This window comes from Tachysurus fulvidraco, chromosome 23 (assembly GCF_022655615.1).
Source record: "Tachysurus fulvidraco isolate hzauxx_2018 chromosome 23, HZAU_PFXX_2.0, whole genome shotgun sequence".
Taxonomy (NCBI): Eukaryota; Metazoa; Chordata; class Actinopteri; order Siluriformes; family Bagridae; genus Tachysurus; species Tachysurus fulvidraco.
In genome coordinates, this window is record NC_062540.1 from 18,966,672 (window position 1) to 18,989,956 (window position 23,285).

At 40.7% G+C, this 23,285-nt stretch overlaps 1 protein-coding gene across 1 annotated transcript; it reads left to right on the forward strand.

The window, feature by feature from the left end:
* The first annotated feature begins 367 nt into the window (after positions 1–367).
* LOC125140008 (potassium voltage-gated channel subfamily A member 3) lies at positions 368–14,137 on the forward strand. Its single transcript, XM_047806763.1, has 2 exons — positions 368–3,056; positions 12,660–14,137. The coding sequence occupies exon 1, from the start codon at positions 600–602 to the stop codon at positions 2,148–2,150; it is 1,551 nt and encodes a 516-aa protein (XP_047662719.1). The 5' UTR covers positions 368–599; the 3' UTR covers positions 2,151–3,056; positions 12,660–14,137.
* Positions 14,138–23,285: the final 9,148 nt, after the last annotated feature.

Here is a 23,285-nt window from a genome sequence, read left to right on the forward strand (position 1 = left end):
GAAGAAGGTGACAAGGGAAGAAGGTGACAAGGGAAGAAGGTGAAAAGGGAAGAAGGTGACAAGGGAAGAAGGTGACAAGGGAAGAAGGTGAAAAGGGAAGAAGGTGACAAGGGAAGAAGGTGAAGTAGACAAGCATCTTTAAAAATCAGGGAATGGAGTTGGACTCCATGAAAAATGTAGTGTATTACTATGTGCAATATTTCTGTTGTAATCAAATGCAACAAGAGGAATCCAATCAGTCAAAACTCAGTTCGGCTCAACAGGTTTGTTGTATAGATTCGAATCAATGAAGTGAATCAAATCAGTAAAACGATTCATAACAGACCATCAAGGCACGCAGACTAATGCGTTTGACGTCTGTCTGCTTTCTGATTGGACGGAACCTGGGCTCATGAGGTGCGAAAGGGCGGATGGAGGCGAGTCGAATGTGATATAAAGGCACGGAGAGGAAAAAAAGAAGCGTAAAGACGGGAAAGGAGGGAAGAAAGAAGGAGACAGAGGAGAGAGAGAGAGGGAGAGAGAGAGAGAGAGAGAAAGAGAGAAGGAGTCTCGTCTCTTCTCCTCTCCTCTCCTCATCCCGAGCGCGCGCTCGCGTGTGTATGGATGACCACCTGAGTCTCCTCCGCTCTCCTCCGCCTTCCTCCTCCAAACACCGGGGCGACGGCACTCAGGTGAACCGCGGCTACACCGACACGGAGCGCGAGGACACCATGACGGTGGTAGCGTGCGGCGAGAGCAACGTGGAGGAGCCTGCGCTCGAGCGCTACGAGCCCCAGCACGAGTGCCGCGAACGGGTGGTGATCAACATCTCCGGTCTGCGCTTTGAGACGCAGCTCAAGACCCTCTCGCAGTTTCCACAAACTTTACTCGGCGACCCGAAAAAGCGGATGCGTTACTTCGATCCTCTCAGGAACGAGTACTTTTTCGACCGTAACCGACCGAGTTTTGACGCCATCCTGTATTACTATCAATCCGGTGGGCGCATCCGGAGACCCGTGAACGTTCCCATTGACATTTTCTCCGAGGAGATCCGCTTTTACGAGCTGGGCGAAGAAGCCATGGAGAAATTCCGTGAGGATGAAGGATTTATTAAAGAAGAAGAGCGTCCTTTACCGTCACGGGAGTTTCAGAGGCAGGTTTGGCTCCTGTTTGAATATCCTGAAAGTTCAGGTCCGGCGCGTGCCATTGCCATCGTCTCCGTGCTCGTGATTTTGATCTCCATCGTTATCTTCTGTTTGGAAACGCTCCCTGAGTTCAGAGAGGATGATGACAGAGAGCCAGCGGTCACCGGCATTATGTCGAACTCCACCTCTACGGCATTTTCGAGCCCTTTCTCGGACCCTTTCTTTGTCGTGGAGACGCTTTGCATCATCTGGTTCTCGTTTGAGCTCCTGGTGAGATTCTTTGCGTGCCCGAGCAAAGCTACTTTCTCCAAGAACATCATGAACATCATTGACATTGTGGCAATCATTCCTTACTTCATCACGTTAGGGACGGAGCTAGCGGAACGCCAAGGAAACGGTCAGCAGGCCATGAGTTTAGCCATTCTCCGAGTGATCAGATTGGTGCGCGTCTTCAGGATCTTCAAACTTTCACGCCACTCCAAGGGCCTTCAGATTCTGGGACAGACCCTCAAGGCCAGCATGCGGGAACTAGGCTTGCTCATCTTCTTTCTCTTCATTGGAGTCATCCTGTTCTCCAGTGCCGTCTATTTCGCTGAAGCCGACGACCCAGACTCAGGCTTCAACAGCATCCCGGATGCCTTCTGGTGGGCTGTAGTGACCATGACCACAGTGGGATACGGAGACATGCACCCTGTGACTATCGGTGGCAAAATCGTCGGGTCGTTGTGTGCCATCGCAGGCGTCTTGACCATCGCTCTTCCTGTCCCGGTCATTGTCTCAAACTTCAACTACTTCTACCACCGAGAGACGGAAGGAGAGGAGCAGGCACAATACCTCCACATCACAAGCTGCCAGCCGCTCTCGTCCTCGTCCGAGGATTTGAAGAAGACGCGCTGCTCGTCCTCGTCCTCTCTCAGCCGATCCGAGTACATGGTGATCGAAGAAGGAGCCTTCACCCAGCCCAACTTCCCATCTCAGAACAACCAGAACTGCATCCAAATCAAAAAGATCTTTACAGACGTTTAAGAATTATTTTAATAACTATTTAACAGACTGTCATGAGAATAATCATCCTCTTTGAGCCATGTGTGAAGGTTAGACATGACTGTGACCTCCATTTTACGCTTGACAGGTGAGGAGAAACATCAGAGCCCACATGTGTCCATCCGTTCATCCATCGTACTGTGTGCTCTCAGTGTTAACTCAATAGGAGTCTCTAAATGACAAACGCTAATTACCTTCACTTAATGATTAGTATTAAGCAGAAGTGATATAAGCTAGTGTACTTGCAGTTTTAATCAGTTTTTCTGCTAAACACTCAACAGAGAGAGAGAGAGAGAGAGAGAGAGAGAGAGAGATTCAGTCTAGAATTTATCTTCGTAATCCTAAAGTTTCATTAGAATAATGGATTCGAATAATTTTGGTTATTTTTCTGTCTTGTGTCATCAGTATTTCATATCAGAGTAATAATGAACACTGTTATACATGTGCGTGCGCACACACACACACACACACACACACACACACACACACACACACACACGCAGGCACGCACGCTTAAATATTTCGAGTGTCAAAGGACAAGGGAAAGGGATAAAGGATAGAGAGGGAGGTATAGAGCAGCATCCTGCACGCTCCTGGAATCCTGAGGTCTCCATAGTGACGCCGGTTTCCCCAGTAACCTGCTGCTGTTGCCATGGCATCCTGATCAGTTTCAAGGGCGAGACTCCAGATGGCTGTGCCATGAATGAATAAACAAGCCAGGATGCACAATGGAGTAAACAAACACGCAACAGGCGTCCACACACTCCGGGATGTGAGCGAGGACGTCTTACTGTGGGAAAGACAAGCCACTACATGAAGCGAAGGTAGAGCGGAGTTATGAATGGATGCTGACACACTCTTCTCACCCCATGGAGTGTGAACACACAGGTGGGTGGACGAGGTTACTCATTTTTGTCAAATGACGCGTCCCTGTTTGAGTGAGGGTGGAGCTGCAGTTAAATCTCATCATCCAGTCATGGACTTGACTCACTTCTTTGGCTAAAAATACAGCTTTTAGTTCCTAATAACTTCAGTTACCTTCTTATCTGAGTCTTTCTTTCTTTCTTTCTTTCTTTCTTTCTTTCTTTCTTTCTTTCTTTCTTTCTTTCTTTCTTTCTTCTTATTTGTTTGCTTGCTTGCATATTCACCCATTCTCAACTAAATTAATTAATATATTAATTTTCTTGTTTATTTAATTGTTGATTTGCTTGATTGTGCATTTATGCCATCTGTCTATCTATCGATCTATCTAACTATCTATCTATCTATCTATCTATCTATCTATCTATCTATCTATCTATCTATCTATCTATCTATCTATCTATCTATCTATCTCTGTCTGTCTGTTCATTCATCATTCATTCATTCATTTATCCATTTAACATTCATGCCTCATCCCTCTTATTTATTTATTTATTTATTTATTTATTTATTTATTTATTTACAATTCTTAATTTAAGAGAAAACTAAAAATTGAATAAACGTTGCCGGCGTATTTCAAAATAAGACAAAAACAGAGCACAAAAATAACAAAGCACAGTCATATAAATCCCAAAACCGATAATAAGAATGTTTAGTGACATATAATAATAATGACATCGCTTAGTTATACATGTGGACACCTGACCCTCGCAGCACACATATGGATCTCCTCCAAACTGTTGCCACAATGTTGGAAGCATGTCATTGTACAGAACGACAATTTTGTGTGCTGTAGTGTTATATTTTCCCTTCAATAAACCCTGACCTCAGCCAAAATCCCCACAAGCCATGTAGTCTAAAGCCTTCCCTGAAAAGTGGAGCTTATTATTTATGTGTTTGTGATGGTCAGATCTCCACAACATATATATCGTCGTGGCCTAATGGTTAGAGAGTCTGACTCGTAATCCTAAGGTTGTGGGTTCGAGTCTCGGGCCGGCCATGACTGAGCAAGGCACCGAACCCCCCAACTGCTCCCTGGGCGCCGCAGCATAAATGGCTGCCACTGCTCCGGGTGTGTGTTCACATTGTGTGTGTGTGTGTGTGTTCATGGTGTGTGTGTGTTCACTGCTGTGTGTGTGCACTTTGGATGGGTCAAATGCAGAGAACGAATTCTGAGTATGGGTCAGAATTCTTAGCCGTATGTCACTTCACTTTGATATATATATATTGTATATAGTGCAGTGGCTTTCTGTGAAACTGAGGCTAATGTCTTTATGTTGTTCTATGTGATGTTTAGTTATATTTCTACATTTCTTTTCATCGGAATGAAATCGGATTAAACCAAATAACAAGAAAAGAAACAGAAGACTTATAAGTTAACACCAAATGGACTCTAAAGTGTTCTTTGGAAGGAAATTTTGGTAATAAAAACATCTGAGGGCTAGTGCGTTAGCGTGTGTTTGTGTTAGTGTGTTTGTGTGTTTTATTGTTTGTTAGTGCAAGTGTGTCTGTGTGTGTTTGTGCTCGTGTGCTCGCGGAGGTGTGGATGTGTGTTTTAGTTTGTGTTAGTTGCAGGTGTGTTAGTGCAGCCGTGTAAGTGTGTTTGAGTGTGTGTGTTAGTGCAGGTGTGTTTTAGCGCCTGTGTGTTAGTGCAGGTGTTTGGGTGTGTTAAGTGTGTTTTAGCAGTGTGTGTTAATGTGTGTTAGCGCAGGGGTGTAAGTAGTGTGTGAGTTTGTGTAGGTGTGTTAGTGCAGGTGTGTTAGTGTGTGTGTGTGTTAGCTGTGCTCTAGGGGGGCTGCATCATGGCTGACCCTGCACTCTGACCGTAAAGATGCAAGAATTTCACTGTGCTGTGATGTATAATGCATTTGTACCAAAAACAAAGGTTTCTTCTAGTGTGTAGTACTGCAGGTGTGGTAGTGTGTGTAGTACTGCAGGTGTGGTAGTGTGTGTAGTACAGCAGGTGTGGTAGTGTGTGTAGTACTGCAGGTGTGTTAGTGTGTGTAGTACAGCAGGTGTGGTAGTGTGTGTAGTACTGCAGGTGTGTTAGTGTGTGTAGTACAGCAGGTGTGGTAGCGTGTGTAGTACTGCAGGTGTGTTAGTGTGTGTAGTACTGCAGGTGTGGTAGTGTGTGTAGTACTGCAGGTGTGGTAGTGTGTGTAGTACTGCAGGTGTGTTAGTGTGTGTAGTACTGCAGGTGTGGTAGTGTGTGTAGTACTGCAGGTGTGGTAGTGTGTGTAGTACTGCAGGTGTGTTAGTGTGTGTAGTACTGCAGGTGTGGTAGTGTGTGTAGTACTGCAGGTGTGGTAGTGTGTGTAGTACTGCAGGTGTGGTAGTGTGTGTAGTACTGCAGGTGTGTTAGTGTGTGTAGTACTGCAGGTGTGGTAGTGTGTGTAGTACTGCAGGTGTGGTAGTGTGTGTAGTACTGCAGGTGTGGTAGTGTGTGTAGTACTGCAGGTGTGGTAGCGTGTGTAGTACTGCAGGTGTGGTAGTGTGTGTAGTACTGCAGGTGTGGTAGTGTGTGTAGTACTGCAGGTGTGTTAGTGTGTGTAGTACTGCGGGTGTGCAAATGTGTGTGGTAATGCAGGTGAGTTAGTGTGTGTAGTAGTGGAGGTGTTTTAGTGTGTGTGGTATTGCAGGAGGGTTAGTGTGTATGTGTGGTAGTGCAGGAGGGTTAGTGTGTATGTGTGGTAGTGCAGGAGGGTTATTGTGTATGTGTGGTAGTGCAGAAGGGTTAGTGTGTATGTGTGGTAGTGCAGAAGGGTTAGTGTGTATGTGTGGTAGTGCAGGAGGGTTAGTATGTGTGGTAGTGCAGGAGGGTTAGTGTGTGGTAGTGCAGAAGGGTTAGTGTGTGGTAGTGCAGGAGGGTTAGTGTGTGTGGTAGTGCAGGAGGGTTAGTGTGTGTGGTAGTGCAGGAGGGTTAGTGTGTGGTAGTGCAGGAGGGTTAGTGTGTGGTAGTGCAGGAGGGTTAGTGTGTGGTAGTGCAGGAGGGTTAGTGTGTGTGGTAGTGCAGGAGGGTTAGTATGTGTGGTAGTGCAGGAGGGTTAGTGTGTGTGGTAGTGCAGGAGGGTTAGTGTGTGTGGTAGTGCAGGAGGGTTAGTGTGTGTGGTAGTGCAGGAGGGTTAGTGTGTGTGGTAGTGCAGGAGGGTTAGTATGTGTGGTAGTGCAGGAGGGTTAGTGTGTGTGGTAGTGCAGGAGGGTTAGTATGTGTGGTAGTGCAGGAGGGTTAGTGTGTGTGGTAGTGCAGGAGGGTTAGTGTGTGGTAGTGCAGGAGGGTTAGTGTGTGTGGTAGTGCAGGAGGGTTAGTGTGTGTGGTAGTGCAGGAGGGTTAGTGTGTGGTAGTGCAGGAGGGTTAGTGTGTGTGGTAGTGCAGGAGGGTTAGTGTGTGTGGTAGTGCAGGAGGGTTAGTGTGTGTGGTAGTGCAGGAGGGTTAGGAGGTGGTAGTGCAAGAGGGTAAGTGTGTGTGGCAGTGCAGGAGAGTAAGTATGTGGAAGTGTAGGTGTTTTAGTGTGTGTGGTAGTGCAGGTGTTTTAATGTGTATGGTAGTGCAGGAGGGTAAGTATGTGGTAGTGCAGGGGTGCTTGTGTGTGGTTGTGCATGTGTTTTAGTGTGTGATACCTGTAGTGCAGCTGTTTTAGTGTGTGTAGTAGTGGAGGTGTGTTAGTGTGTGTTAATGCTGGGGGGATAGTGTGTGTGCGGTAGTGCAGGAGGGCTAGTATGTGGTAGAGCAGGAGGGTAAATGTGTGTGGTAGTGCGTGTTTTATAGTGTTTGGTTGTGCAGGTGTGTTTGTGTGTGGTAGTGCTGGAGGGTTAGTATGTGGTTGTGCAGGGGTGTTTGTGTGTGGTTGTGCAGGTGTGTTTGTGTGTGGTTGTGCAGGTGTCTTTGTGTGTGGTAGTGCAGGTGTCTTTGTGTGTGGTAGTGCAGGTGTGTTTGTGTGTGGTTGTGTGTGGTTGTGCAGGTGTGTTTGTGGTATTGCAGGAGGGTTAGTGAGTGTGTGGTAGTGTGTGTGTTATAGTGTTTGGTTGTGCAGGTGTGTTTGTGTGTGGTTGTGCAGGTGTGTTTGTGTGTGGTTGTGCAGGTGTGTTTGTGGTATTGCAGGAGGGTTAGTGAGTGTGTGGTAGTGTGTGTGTTATAGTGTTTGGTTGTGCAGGTGTGTTTGTTTGTGGTATTGCAGGAGGGTTACTATGTGGTATTGCAGGTGTCTTTGTGTGTGGTTGTGCAGGCGTTTTAGTGTGTGGTAGTGCAGGTGTTTTAGTGTGTGTGGTAGTGTAGGAGGGTTATTGTATGTGGTAGTGCAGGTGTTTTAGTATGTGGTTGTGCAGGTGTTTAGTGTGTGGGGTAGTGCAGGTGTTTGTGTGTGGTTATGCAGGTGTTTTAGTGTGTGGTAGTGCAGGTGTTTTAGTGTGTGTGGTAGTGTAGGAGGGTTATTGTATGTGGTAGTGCAGGTGTTTTAGTATGTGGTTGTGCAGGTGTTTAGTGTGTGGTAGTGCAGGTGTTTTGGTGTGTGGTAGTGCAGGTGTTTTAGTGTGTGTGGTAGTGCAGGTGTTTTAGTGTGTTGTAGTGCAGGTGTTTAGTGTGTGGTAGTGCAGGTGTTTTAGTGTGTGGTAGTGCAGGTGTTTTAGTGTGTGGTAGTGCAGGTGTTTTAGTATGTGGTTGTGCAGGTGTTTTAGTGTGTGGTAGTGCAGGTGTTTTAGTGTGTGGTAGTGCAGGTGTTTTTGTTTGTGGTAGTCCAGGAGGGTTAGTGTGTGGTAGTGCAGGTGTTTTAGTGTGTGGTAGTGCAGGTGTTTTAGTGTGTGGTAGTGCAGGAGGGTTAGTGTGTGGTAGTGCAGGTGTTTAGTGTGCGGTAGTGCAGGTGTTTTAGTGTGTGGTAGTGCAGGTGTTTTTGTGTGTGGTAGTGCAGGAGGGTTAGTGTGTGGTAGTGCAGGTGTTTTAGTGTGTGGTAGTGCAGGAGGGTTAGTGTGTGGTAGTGCAGGTGTTTAGTGTGTGGTAGTGCAGGAGGGTTAGTGTGTGGTAGTGCAGGTGTTTAGTGTGCGGTAGTGCAGGTGTTTTAGTGTGTGGTAGTGCAGGTGTTTTAGTGTGTGGTAGTGCAGGTGTTTTTGTGTGTGGTAGTGCAGGAGGGTTAGTGTGTGGTAGTGCAGGTGTTTTAGTGTGTGGTAGTGCAGGTGTTTTAGTGTGTGGTAGTGCAGGAGGGTTAGTGTGTGGTAGTGCAGGTGTATTAGTGTGTGGTAGTGCAGGTGTTTTAGTGTGTGGTAGTGCAGGTGTTTTAGTGTGTGGTAGTGCAGGTGTTTAGTGTGTGGTAGTGCAGGTGTTTTAGTGTGCGGTAGTGCAGGTGTATTAGTGTGTGGTAGTGCAGGTGTTTTAGTGTGCGGTAGTGCAGGTGTTTAGTGTGTGGTAGTGCAGGTGTTTTAGTGTGTGGTAGTGCAGGAGGGTTAGTGTGCGGTAGTGCAGGTGTTTAGTGTGTGGTAGTGCAGGTGTTTTAGTGTGTGGTAGTGCAGGAGGGTTAGTGTGTGGTAGTGCAGGTGTTTAGTGTGTGGTAGTGCAGGTGTTTTAGTGTGTGGTAGTGCAGGAGGGTTAGTGTGTGGTAGTGCAGGAGGGTTAATGTGTGGTAGTTTATGCAGGTAAAAGCACAGTCATCACACTCGGGTCCTGAGTCACAGGGAGGCCGTGTGACTGATTCAGAGTCGATTCAGTTCCATTGCAGAAGGAGAATCAAACTTACTGTGTGTTAGTGTTCAGTGTGTATTAGTCCAGGCTGTTTGTGTGTTAGTGTTCAGTGTGTATTAGTCCAGGCTGTTTGTGTGTTAGTGTTCAGTGTGTATTAGTCCAGGCTGTTTGTGTGTTAGTGTTCAGTGTGTATTAGTCCAGGCTGTTTGTGTGTTAGTGTTCAGTGTGTATTAGTCCAGGCTGTTTGTGTGTTAGTGTTCAGTGTGTATTAGTCCAGGCTGTTTGTGTGTTAGTGTTCAGTGTGTATTAGTCCAGGCTGTTTGTGTGTTAGTGTTCAGTGTGTATTAGTCCAGGCTGTTTGTGTGTTAGTGTTCAGTGTGTATTAGTCCAGGCTGTTTGTGTGTTAGTGTTCAGTGTGTATTAGTCCAGGCTGTTTGTGTGTTAGTGTTCGTGCTTTGTCACATGCTTAAACCTGATGATGACACACTTGAGTTACTGTGAAACCAGGATCATGGCAATAAGGCTGTTTCCTCCGGGTACTCCGGTTTCCTCCCCCGGTCCAAAGACATGCATGGTAGGTTGATTGGCATCTCTGGAAAATTGTCCGTAGTGTGCGAGTGTGTGAGTGTGTGTGTGTGTGTGCCCTGCGATGGGTTGGCACTCCGTCCAGGGTGTATCCTGCCTCGATGCCCGATGACGCCTGAGATAGGCACAGGCTCCCCGTGACCCGAGACGTTCGGATAAGCGGTAGAAAATTAATGAATGAATAATAATAATAAGAAGAAGAAGAAATAATGAATAATAATGAATAATGAAAAATACAGATAAATAGCTAGATATTAATAAACAACTGCTCAACTACGTGACACACTGAACAAAAGTCACACTGCAACATATTTCCTCACCGCTGTGAAAGAAAGCACGAGACAAACCGTTATTTAAAGCGGTCGTGTGCTATGTTAAGCTTATCATGGTTGTTGGAATATGCAAATAAGAACATCATGCACCAGGGTTTAGAAATGTACAGCGTGAAACGTCAGATTACGAAGCTACTCTGGTTTAATTGTTAACCCTGGGGTAAAGTGTAAGCAGTGTGAAACCTCAAACTACACAACCCACGATTCTGTTTCCCCAGAGTTTAAAATCCCCCAGGGAAATATTTCACTTGTGCAATATAAACACAAGTGATCACTTACTTCAATGTAAGTCATTGGACCTTAAAATGATAAGATAAGTGTTGTGAATGTTAAATGCATGCTGTATAATCCATGTCACTGCAACATCTAAGTAATTTAGTCAAGAGCTGTCAGATTTGAATCAGCAGGAACTTTCAAGCACACACGACGTGCAAGATTTGTCATACGTCTGAAAATCGTAGAGTCAAAATCCTGCCTCTAAGATTTCTAAAAGAAAAAGAAAACACAACGATAAGGTTTTAGGTGATTATTAAACATCAGAACGCGCAGGACGATCCGGTGAACTCACCTTTTACTGACTGTGTTCAGGCTCTACCAGCTTTGTTTCTTCCCTCTCAGCTCACCTTGATCTGACTTTGCTGTAATTAGTGATCACTGACCGTCACGACTCGATCTGTGGCGCCCCCGTGTGGCTGCAGCTGACAAAAACAGACTTAGTTCCCTTCACTGTTCCTTAGCTACATTACAGCAGAAAAGATGGAAAATATTTCATTACCAATCATTCATAATTATCAATAATTAGAACTGTATGAATATTTTATCTATTTAAATGTGTATAGATGTGTTACCCGGTCACAAAGTGTAATTATTTCTGATTAATATATGTATGATTTATTTATTTCTGGAAAAATATGTCAACACCGCTAGTAGACAAAATCATGTTCTTCACATATACAGTATGTCCTACACAGCTGGTTAATTTAAATATTTAAAACGGTACAATCTAAATGTGTGCTCGTGAAGACCTTTAATCATAATACACAGTTATGTCTTAAGCATAAGAATGTTATAAACAATCCCAAAGGAAATATGAGAAGAAAAAAAAAATCATATTATTGTGAAATGTAGGCAATGTTGTGTTAAGGATTACAAGTCAGTCGTTTCTGCTTGGATTCTTGATGGTGTTTCCAGTACTCATACCACTTTGTCTGATCTACACACATCAGATACACTCTGCCACTCCTTAATACCCTCGTCCCACAAGGCACAGGGGCACTTTTACATAGTAAGCATGATAATTGCTCTGCTGCATCGCTTCCTCACTATTTCATCCACATTGTCTTTTGTTAATGCATTAAACCTCCAGGCTGTTTATTCAGCGGATTAAAATCTTGATGAGTGTTCTTGGATGTACTCGGTTAATTATGACGTCAGTTGACCGTGATAGTGTTTTAAAAGGCTTTGATACTGTTGCTGGTTAATGTTGGCACTGCATTTTGTGAATGTTGGTAGTGTTGGTGGTAAATTTTTGCAGTGTTGGTGGTAAATGTTGGCATTGTTGGTAAATGTTGGTAGTGATAATAAATGCCTGCAATGCTGGTGGTAAATGTCGGCAGTGTTATTGATAAATGCTGGCTGGCATTGTTGGTGGTAAATGTCGGTAGTGTTGTTGATAAATTCTGGCATTGTTGGTGGTAAATGTCGGTTGTGTTAATAAATGCTGGCATTGTTGGTGGTAAATGTCGGTAGTAATAAATGCTGGCATTGTTGGTGGTTAATGTTGGTAGTGTTAATAAATGCTGCCATTGTTGGTGGTAAATGTCGGCAGTGTTGTTGATAAATTCTGGCATCGTTGGTGGTAGATGTCGGTTGTGTTGGTAAATGCTGGCATTGTTGGTGGTTAATGTTTCTTAGTGTTGTTGATAAATGCTGGCATTGTTGGTGGTAAATGTCAGCAGTGCTGTTGATAAATGCTGCCATTGTTGGTGGTAAATGTTGGTAGTGTTAATAATTGCTGGCATTGTTGGTGGTAAATGTTGGTATTGTTGTTGATAAATGCTGGCATTTTTGGCGGTAAATGTCGGCAGTGTTGTTAATAAATGCTGCCATTGTTGGTGGTAAATGTTGGTAGTGTTAATAATTGCTGCCATTATTGATGGTAAATGTCTGTAGTGTTAATAAATGCTGGCTTTGTTGGTGGTAAATGTTGGTAGTGTTAATAATTGCTGGCATTGTTGGTGGTAAATGTCGGTAGTGTTGTTGATAAATGCTGGCATTGTTGGTGGTAAATGTTGGTAGTGTTGTTAATAAATGCTGGCAATGTTGGTGGTAAATGTCAGTTGTGTTAATAAATGCTGGCAATGTTGGTGGTAAAATGGTAGTGTTGTTGATAAATGCTGGCATTGTTGGTGGTAAATGTTGGCATTTTTAGAAAATATTGGTGCAGTTATTAGTGTTATTTTTGCCCTTTTTAAAGTTATTTCCACGGTTATTAGAATTTATGTTGGAACATTTTGGTAGTTGACTAATAACCAATGATTATGAGCACAGTAGTTGGCCAAAAATCATCTATGCTTGGCACTGTTATATTCATGTTTGTGTCACAGTATTTTATGCCACTCTTCATCTGCAATCATCTTGGCAAATGCTTATGTTTTGCAGCAGCTTGCTTCAGCTTAAAATATGTGTAATCATCTCTAAGATGTTTCAGTGGGTAAAAGGGAAAATGATGACACATGACCAGCTCATGCTGCTAATCAGTCTTTTTACACTAATTAGTGCTAATTAGGCATGACAAACCATCTGCTTTTAAAGTGCTGTTACAATGTGGTGCATTATTAAGGACTTTATCTTTATTAGGTGTGTATGTGTTGCTTGGTAAATGTACAGTATGTTCAAACTTATTATTATTATTATTATTATTATTATTATTATTATTATTATTATTATTATTATTGTGTGTGAAACCTGTTTGTATTTTATTTACAGTGCTACAACCAGGAAAGTGAAGAAGACATCATAAGCCACACAGAGGGATTTGTGGGTGCTCCCTTGATCTTTTAGCCCCACTGGAGGAGGAGGAGGTGCCTTCAAATCTGCCCTAAGCTCTGGACGTTTTCTTCACAATTTTGCCCTTGACTCTTACTTCAGACTTTTGACTTAGACTTTTACCCTGATCTTTTGTTACCAGTTGGTTATTAATAGATTTTTAGCCCTTCACATAGCTTTATGCCCTTCTGCATTTGCCCTAGATTTTACACTACACTTTTGGCCAAGCCTAATCCATATAGTTTAACCCTGAATCTTCCAGATTTTTCAATGTTTGCTCCTGCATTTTTGACCTGAATTTGTGCCCTAGGCTTTTGCCCAAGGGCATTTATCCTAGATTTTTACTTAAATTACCCCTAGCCATTGTTTCGTGCCGTATCTGTTGTTTCGGCTTAAGATTTATCCCAAACTTTTTCCTTTAGCCATTTACCCAGGCCCTTCGCACTTGGACGTTTGCTTTAGACTTTTGTCCTAGATGCTGATCCCAGACGCTGACTTTGGTCCTTGGATGATCGCTGTAGCCTCTTGTGCAAGACTTATGCCCTTAAACTTTTACCCTTACTGCACTACTTGACTTTCTTCATCCTGTCATTCTCTTCTCTCCATCGTTCTCTCCATTTCAGACTGTTACTTTAAGTGTGCGTGTCTGTGTGTGTTCTTCCTGCTGCTATACGTGTAAAGCCTCACAAAAGTGCCCCTTCTTGCCCTCCTCCCTGTTTGTGTGCTGAGGGAGGAGGGCGAATGCTAGTTATGCTAATTCCATCCCTTCTCATGTACTGTCAGGATGTGATGTCATCGTTGACGTGGCTGTATAAACTGGATAGATGTAAACACAGCTGGTTTCTGTGTGCGCTTGTCTTCGTACGGTTCGAACAAGGACTGTAGTGTATATTCCATCATTTAGCAAATGCTAATAATGCTAATAATAATAAAACGTTTCATTGAACCAATTTGATAGTAGAACTGCAGTACAGTGTTCTGGGAATGACTGAAAACAGTAGAAGTGTTCGGAGTCATTAGCATTATCATCGCATAATGCTAGTAAAGGATAGCACCTTGTCTACATTTATCTGTGTGAAGACTCCATCATCATTCAAAAAGTACCTAAATAACATTATAGCTAGCATTGTTGTTAGCTAAACTAATTATGTGAATTGATTTATTTTCTGTCAAGTCCCTACCTTGTTTGCTTTTTTAGTTTGACACAATGCTATCCAGATCATACTGAATTTTATTACACAGTAGAATAGTAAGCTAACACGGGCCAACTAATTAGTTAGCTTAGGTGACATGAAGCTATCTGGTATTATGCAGCTAACCAAACAAGCTAGCATCACATTTATGATTAGCATATTCACAACATACTTATATTATCATATTCACAACATACTGTACTTCTTGTCTGGCTTGTGTTAATTAGATTTATGCTGTTTCTATTTGCTATTTTCCCATTAAGGTTAATAGCGGTTAGCTTAGCTAATCTGTAATTAGCTGACTATGTCTGTTTGTCTGAATAATAATAATATACTGATTGTAGAATATATATACTTTTATAGTGATCTAATGGTTTAATGTTTGGTATCAGGTTTACTCGGATTCTCAAAACCTCCAGATTGAGATCGAGGTGAGTTTTCTGGCACTAAGGAGTTTTGTAGATGTTTGTCAGTGTTCGATTTTATCAAGCCATACTGTGTTTGTGTGATCCAAAACGTTTACATGAAGAAACACGATGTAAATAGCAGCCAGATGTTTTTCAGATGTTTGATAAATCTGATGCTGATGTACACAGTGAAACATTCTAGATCTTTCTGTGTCCTTGGGAGAGTCTGCTAGTGGAGTAGAGCTCAGCTGGAGTGACCTAATTTTCTTCACCTTCAGGTGGCATTTTTTTTTTAATATAAAGCTGAATGTATTGCAGCTATACTCACAACCACACACACACACACACACACACACACACACACACACACACACACACACACACACACACACACACACACACACACACACACAAAGAACAAGTAGACATGCAAAACTTTATGCTGCAGTATCCTTGGAGCTGCGACAGGTTTTTTTTTGTTTTTTATGAGACTGCAGAAAGGAATACGATGCTGTGAGAGTGATGTGGGTCATCTCTCTCTCTCTCTCTCTCTCTCTCTCTCTCTCTCTCTCTCTCTCTCTCTCTCTCACACACACACACACACACACACACACACACACACACACACACACACACACACACACACACATATTTCTAGCAATATCAATATTCCCCTCCCCCAAAATAACACACACCTAACCAGACGCCAAAGGGGAAAATGCGTTAGCCTTTTTTTTTTTGCCTTAGCTATTTATTTATCTACTTTTCATTGATTTTTGTTTTAGCTTCTATTCCCAATACTTAGTTCTCTTTTAGATGTTCACTTTTGCCCTAGCCTTCTCGCTTCAGATTTTCTTCCTTACATTGGAATTTACTTTAGCTTTTGTCTTAGCCTTCATGTTTCAGCTTTTTCTTGTTAGCTTTTTCCTAAAAGTTATTTAACCTTTAAGATTTTTCCTTTAGCTTTTCTATTTAGTAATTTTTGCCTCAGCTTTTTTCCCCCCGCTAGTCATTCTGCTATAGCATTTTGATTTAGGATTCGCTATAGCCTTCTTGTTTTAGCTTTATATCTCTAGGTTTCTTGTCCTTATGTTGTCCTTAGCATTTATTTATCAGTGTTTTTTTATAATAGCATTTTCCTGTCTTAGCTTCTTGCTTCAGTTTTTCTTCTTAGATTTTTAGCTTTATTTCCCCTGTCAGCTTTTTAGTTTTTGTTTTTTTTCCCCCATTAGTTTTCTTGTTTTCCTTTTCCTTAGCATTTTAAGCTTTAAGTTTTAGCTCCTTTCCCAGTCTTTACACTTTCCTTCCTCTTCCAATTTTATTCTCTAATCATTCTTTAGCTTCATTTACAAGTTACCATGGAGTCTTTTTTTTTTACTAGATATTTTTACACAGAGACATTTCTTCCAGTAATATTCTTAGCCTTTTGCTTATTCGTGTAGCCTTTTTTGACATCAGCGATGATCTCACACAATATTTGCTGCAAACTATAGCAGTAATAATGCTGCTGACATGTTCATTGCTTGCGAAGATGCAGAAAGGAACTGCTAAAGTTGCATATTAGCATGTGGAGGATTGTGGTGACTCGTATCTATTTCGTCTCGTGTGCAGGAAAACTCAGGTGTTCTCGTGACGATAATGCACACTCGAGTTTTTAAAAACTAGTCACACACGCATCCAGGTCCAAATGATTTATGGTGCACTATGAAGAGCTGATGGTTTTAGTATCAGATGCAGCGTTACTCATTTTTCCTCCTGATACTTTAGTAAAATATCTAATGAAAGTATTTCTGTGCTGATACAGTAGATCTGCTTTTCAAATGCATACAAGAATTTGATCTGATTACTTTTTTATTTTCTCCCTGAAGAAAATCTTTACTGATCTGAGATACATGTCTTTGAGAAGGCTAATCAACTTCATTAAGTCTAACCCTCACATTTCATTAACTCAGACATGGATAAATGTATAAATCATGACCACACACACACGCGAACACACACAAGCATCCACATTTCTATTCATCCCCCATCCCCCTTTATCCTCTATATAACATCAACACAAAAACAGGTGGATGGGAACCATGTCCAGCATCCAACTGAGACAAAAACCTGTCATCCTGATCCTGAGGAAATGATATCACAGGGCTTTCCTTATACCGACATGTCTGACTCATCTGCATGAAATATCACACTGTCTTTCCAGAAGGATTTTCCTGCTTGTCACATCGAGGTTCGTCTCGGATGTTTGCGGCACCCTCGCCTACTTCCTGCCAGGATTTGACATGAGTTGGAGGAATAAATCCCAACCCACACACTGCCTCAGTATTTCAGTGTCTTTTGACAATTTGCAAAAAAATAACCAGGCCAAGACCAAACTCTTGAAATTCACAAAAATCTCATGACTATTTAACATTGTTTTAGTGATGAATAGGAATTCAGTCCAGACAGACAGAGGGTCCAAGAAAAAAGGGTGCAAAAACAATTCAGATGCATGTATATCTCCATGTTCTCTATTTGGATTTTGCATGTTCTCTCTTGTCCCTTTTCCACCAGAAAGACCCGGGTGCTGGTTCAGAGCTAGCGCTGGTGCTGGTTCAAAGTCGGTTCCACTGGCGAACCTTCTAAGAACCGGTTTGCCTTTCCATCGGTTAGAGAGCCGTCACAGAGCCGAGTCTGACGTCACTGTATACGTGTCACGTGTCCCAGCAACTTTAGCGCAGCAGCGGCAAACACAAACACAAAAACAATGGCGGATGTTGCTTTACTGTTAAAGCTCAGGGCTTTGTGAACCCACATTGGCATCCAAACGCGGCGAATAAAACGTCTACGTGCAGCTCTATGTAATCTGTATAAACGGAGGTTGTAATTGATAAAGTACATAACGTTATTTTATCATTAACACAGAAAAAAAGTTAGCCTTAGCATGTAGCTACCTACTATCATGTGTGCTGATAACTGATCATATCGCGGTAAAGTAAAAGTGTATTAAACATTAGTATACTTAAGGTACATTATCAAATGCGCTAACAGTAGCCCCGCCCACAGCCCCGCCCAAGGCGCTAACGCAAGCGGTTCTTAAGTCTAGACCAGCAACATTTTGGTTCTACTTAAGAACCACTTTTCCTGGTTCAGAGCCGGTGCTTTGGCTGTCGAAACAGAAAGAACTGGTTCTAAATTAGGCTCCGAACCTGCACTCAAACTGCCTGGGTGGAAAAGGGGCATCTGTGCTTCAGGGGTTTCCTCTGGGTTCTCCAGTTTTAGTCTCAGTTCAAAGAATGTAAATGAGTGTATTCCAAATTATGTTCACTAAAAAGAAAATCATTCATTTTTCATATAAAGACATGTCATGGTCAGGTTAGAGTGGAAGAATTTCGAGAGCCCTGATTCTGACTCAACCGTACCTCTGACTCAACACCTTAGGGACGATCTGGAACTCTGACTGTCTTAACTCTCTGTAGTCGTTTGCCCTGTCTTTCTCACTTCTACTTAGTTTTTCATGTAGCATTAAATAAAAAAAATATATTTTTTTAATAAATAATAGCTTTATTTTTTAATGTTTGCTTTTTAGTTGAAGTTTTTTTCGTGTAAATTTTCTCACTAGCCATTTTTTAAACACCTTCGGGAGGATCTGAAACACTGACTAAACCTCAAACCTCCTCAATCTTACGACATCAGCGTCCGATTCTCTCGGAGCCGAAAGAACTTTAATCCCCACAGTCAAGCTCCAACATCTAGACAGTAGAACATCTTCCCAGAGGAGTGGAGAGCATTAAAATAGCAGAGAGGAAATAAATCTGGAATCAGATGTTCAACAAGCACATACGGGTGAGATGGTCAGGGGTGCACATACTTTTGCACATACAGAGTATAAAGGTGTTGCTTACTTTGAGCTATCTGATTGATAGAAGGTCCAAATAATACAGATAACATTAAATAAACAAACAAATAAATAAATAAATAGATAGATAGATACGAGTGCTTCCAAACACCAGACAATAAGCAGAACAGTCAGTTCATTTTATTATGATTTATATTATTGTTATTATCATTATCATTATTGACACCATCATCATCATCATCATCATCATCATCATCATCATCATCAATACCAATCCTTATAGTATTATTATCCGGAAGGATAAAATGCATCTTAGAAGTTTTTTTTTTACTTTCATACATAGTCCAGTGGTTTTTAAAGTGCGCACATTTTAGGAACGAAGATTAATACTCCACTTCTTGTTTTTTTTTTTTTTTTAAATCCTACCAAAAAAAAAGTCATTGTACTGTACATGAAACTAGAGCAACCAAAAGTTGAAATGTACCCAAGCCATGCAGCTTACATGATACTAAACAGGCAGCGTAATCGTTAACCTCAAAGCTCCAGTACAAAACGATATAAACCTAAATGAGCAAAGCGTCATCTTAGATCGATTACATTTCATTTACATAGTGTATATATTTTTTTTATCTTTAAGTTCGTTTGACCTAAACTATGACGTTAATTAATTGTGTGAAACGAAGGCTTGATCTGATGACTCCATGTGCTTTACATTAAGCTGTACATAAGTTTAAAAATGCTCAACAGTTTGTGCTTGGAGTATATTTTAGATTTAAGTAGTAGCTAGAGAGTGAAACGCTATAAAATCGCAAAAACGGCATTTTAGTTTGTTTTGAGCTAGCATGGAGGATGACGATAAACACGTTTAGCCTTGTCTTTAACATGTCGGCGGTGTATGGAAGTCTATTGTGCTATGTCACTTGTGTATTATAACCGTATTATTTGAACGTTATAGCTTTATATCAGATAGAATACTTGGTGTATATGTTTATATTTAGATATTCAGTAGTGGAGCGCTTATGAAAAGTACATTAGAACACACTCATAAGAGTCTCATTTAAGCAGCTGGAATGAATATTGAGTGTTTATTAAGTTGCGTTAATTATGTGTGTGTGTGTGTGTGTGTGTGTTTGTGTCTGAGAGAACAACGTTAATGGATAAGATCGTCAGAAATCTCATCGTTTATGCACTGTTGTTACAGTCCAAAGCGAAAAAAAAAAACATTTGCACATGAAAGCTGCTGGTCCTGAAGCTACATTCAGGAAGAACTGGAGAGGAATAGCTCAAGTTTAAAGACAGATGAGAAGACAAGGAGGAAAAAAAAATTTTGTATTGTATTTTTGTATGGAAACCACAGGTTCCACCAGCTGATCACCTTGCAGTCTTCTCATCAGGACCAAAATAAAAGTGCTTGTAACAGTAGAATTGAATGAACATGCTTTACAAGAAGGTTGTCGTTATGTTACAGCACGAGTCTGTCTTTCACTCCTGCCCTGGCAGGCGTTCAGTTAACTAAAACAACAGCAACTCGATTTCGAAATGGAGCTGGAAGTCAGATGTGTCTCAAATTGCATACTTCTCTCCTAATGTAGGATTTGTGATGGACTAACTGAATGAATAACTGAAATGAATGACAGATATGAACTAATATGTTTCGTTTTTAATGCCACATCGATGTTACTTTGCTTTGCTTGCGTACTTGCATCAAACTCCTGGTTAAACAACCGCACCAACATTTTGACCATATTGTATACAATTTATTTCAATAATTTATAATCATTCTATCTGTGGTCACCTAGATGAGGTTTCCTTCTGAGCCTGGTTCCTCTCAAGGTTTCTTCTATATATCCTGGCAGGGGGTTTTTCCTCACCATCGTCACCTCTGAGTCGATCATTAGTGAAGATTTTCATCGGAATATTTATATACTCGTAAAGCTGTTAAAAGTGCTATCCGAATAATATTGTATCGACTATTATGACATTAGCAATGTTTATAGCTTCACTTGGACACTGTTAAGTTGAAATTCCTTGCAGGAGAGGAGAATCGTAGCGGAAAAAACTTTAGGTCAGCGCATATATTGGAAGTTGAGGCATCTCCATGCTAAAGGAAGAAATCTTCATTTCGATCATTCAAACATTTACGCTTTGCTTTTACAGACTGTCTCTTAAAGGAAAAAGATTAGCACATCAGAGATTTTCTACTTTTCGTTTTGATTCAGTTTAAATAGATCAAATGAACATCTTTCCCGTCCCTTCCCCTTCGGTGAATTCACTTTTCGGCTAAGTTAATTTTACTCACATTTGGTCTGATTCTTGGTTGTTTAGGTAAAAAAGCACTTATATTAACTGCTATATACTGTATAGGGAGACAACCACTGTTAGTGGTAGACAATATTAAGACAAAATTGTTGATAAAATAAGCTGTTATAATCAACTAGCAGAGACAACGAAACAAAAGGCGTAGCTACGATATTTACCGACCTTTCACTGTGGACAGCTTTGAATGTAGTGTACTTGTTATTCATATGTTTCTGTTTACAGATGATGGAAAATAGTCGGAAACGTCAAGCAGGATGTAACTTCACAGATCCGAGTTGCAGGTTTAAAGTCGTCGGATCGATAGCTATGCAAAGTTTGTCAGCGTGTTCAAATAAATGGTTAATTAAAATAGGTTTAATAAGAAATAAAAATAATAAAGAGTAGCACAGAAAACTTTACTATTGTCACGTATGTATTCAACGGAATTAAGAAATGTAACAATTATATTATATTTGTAGCATTTATTAATTCATTGATCAAGTTCTTCTGCGCTCAATGTCACGTGTACTCTGATTAATTTTAAATATTATGTAAATTTTATATATACAGTATGCGATTTGAGACACAGGATTGGATTTCTGTTAGTAGAAAATGGAGATGGATTGTTTATTATGAGAAATATTAGGAAATATTGAGAATTGCACAGCTGGCTTAAGAACTGGGGCAGTTTTTTTTTTTTATGTGAATATTGCATATAACTCTTCTTCTGTGTGCTACTTTGTGCTTAAATTCAAAGAACTTGTTTATGTTTGGTTTGGAATACAATTTTACCGCATGGCTGGCTTTTGTGAAAAACCTTACAGATGCTTACATGCTGCTGCTGCATCTACTGTAATTGAGAAACAGACAACCTTCCTGCAGTGAGACCCTGAAAGTGTAGACTAGCACTTTCATAAGAACATGATATAAAAAAATACAAACCCAAAAAAAAAAAAAAAAAAAAAAAAAAAAAAAAAAAAAAGAAAAAACAGAATTTCTTTAAAAAAAATAAAAATAAAAAGATCACGGCACAGATTATTTCTATATTGCACATACTGTTAATCTCACAGAGAAAATATTCATAGATACCGATAGTGATAGGAATACTTATTACTATATTGGTGAGTTAAGTAGTTTTTCGTACCTCATGCATGCTACAGGGAATGTTTTTAACCATGCATGCACTATTATATCCTATCTTATATAAAAGGTGTCTTGAGTAAGCAGGTCTGTATTTTTTTTTAACATACAGGTTTTACCAGCATCTGACATTTTTTTTTTCGTGAGAGAAATGAAAATCATTCAGATATGGAAAAAAAAAGAAAAAAAAAAAGTATATATATATATAAAAAAATATATATATATATATATATATATATATATATATATATATATATATATATATATATATAGATAGATAGATAGATAGATAGATAGATAGATACAGGTCATTTAAAGTGGCAGTGAGTTAGTTAGTGAGATCTCTTTGATGACCTGTATTAAAGAAAGATTAAAATTTTAATCTTTAAAATCTTTTCTAACAGGGCTTTGTAAAGTTCAGTATCAGATTCCTATGACATCAATGCTACCCTTTTTTTTTTTAAATTCCAGCCTACAGCATCATATAATTTACATAAATCTAGCATCTGGCCTAGCTGACCTATCAATGTTTAGTTAACTATCTTCATGTTAAAGCACTAGTCAACATTCTATAGCTAGCATTAACATTAGCATTAAGCTAGTTAAAGCTGGGGACAATAGCTAGCATTATGGTGATTGTGTGATCAAGATGAATGCTAAGCACTTAGAAAAAAAAAAAAGACTTGCAGTGATGTCATGAAGAAATTTCTGATTCACCGATTGAATGGGCTATTTATCACTTGTTCAGTTATCAATTGTTTTGCCTCGCATTTTCTTCATCTTGTACTCACCATATGATACTCATGCATCCTTTAAATAACAAAGGTTTTCTGTCATATTATTGCTCTGTCAATAGACGTGTTTCCACCGCAATAACAATTATACCTACTACTCCAGAGCTGGTACATTCCTGATAGCTAGGAATCACTGGCAGGCCAAGAACATTGCAAATTGGCTATACACAAGCCTTAGAGTATAACCAACAATCTTGTGGACTATTTTAACAACCTGCGTTTAGCTAACTAGCGTGATTTATATTCGAGGCAGTGCAGTATGTAACTAGTGGATCATTTTGCAACTGCTTCTAGTGGCACGTGGCTGAGGGAATAATTTTGAGGTTTAAAATTGCATTCGACAAAATAATTGCATCTTGATTAAGTGTCCGCATTCTTTATCGAAGCCTCCTAATGCTTCACAAAATGTTTCAAAACTGCTGAGATACTTCTAGATTTTTTTTACGAAGCAATTCCTAACCTAAGAGTAGGATCGCATCTCAAACTGTGAGTTCTCAAACAGCCAGTTCTCGGAAGCAAGAAAAAATGTGCAAGCATAAGGAGTGACTTTGACAAGTGTCAAACAGTAGATTTTGTGAAGTGTTCCTGGTTAGTAAATACCAAAAGTGGACAATTGGTGAAGCAAAGATAGGGCCATGGACATTCAAGGCTCATGGTGCACATGTCAAGACCGATCCTACAGAATAGTAAATGTAGCACAACCTGCAGAAAAAGTTAATTCTGGCTCTGATAGAAAGGTGCCTATGGGTATCAGATTGGCAATTAAGGTCACTGGAGAATTTTTTTTCTGGATAATGTACTTCTGGGAAACTTTAAAAAAAAAAAAAAGGATGTTACTTTGAAAATTACCACCAACATAAACATTGCTGCAGATGCCTTCATGGCAATGGAACTCC

What these genes read in the sequence shown, in the direction of transcription:
- LOC125140008 (XM_047806763.1), top strand. Translation starts at nt 600, where the DNA reads ATGGATGACCACCTGAGTCTCCTCCGCTCTCCTCCGCCTTCCTCCTCC.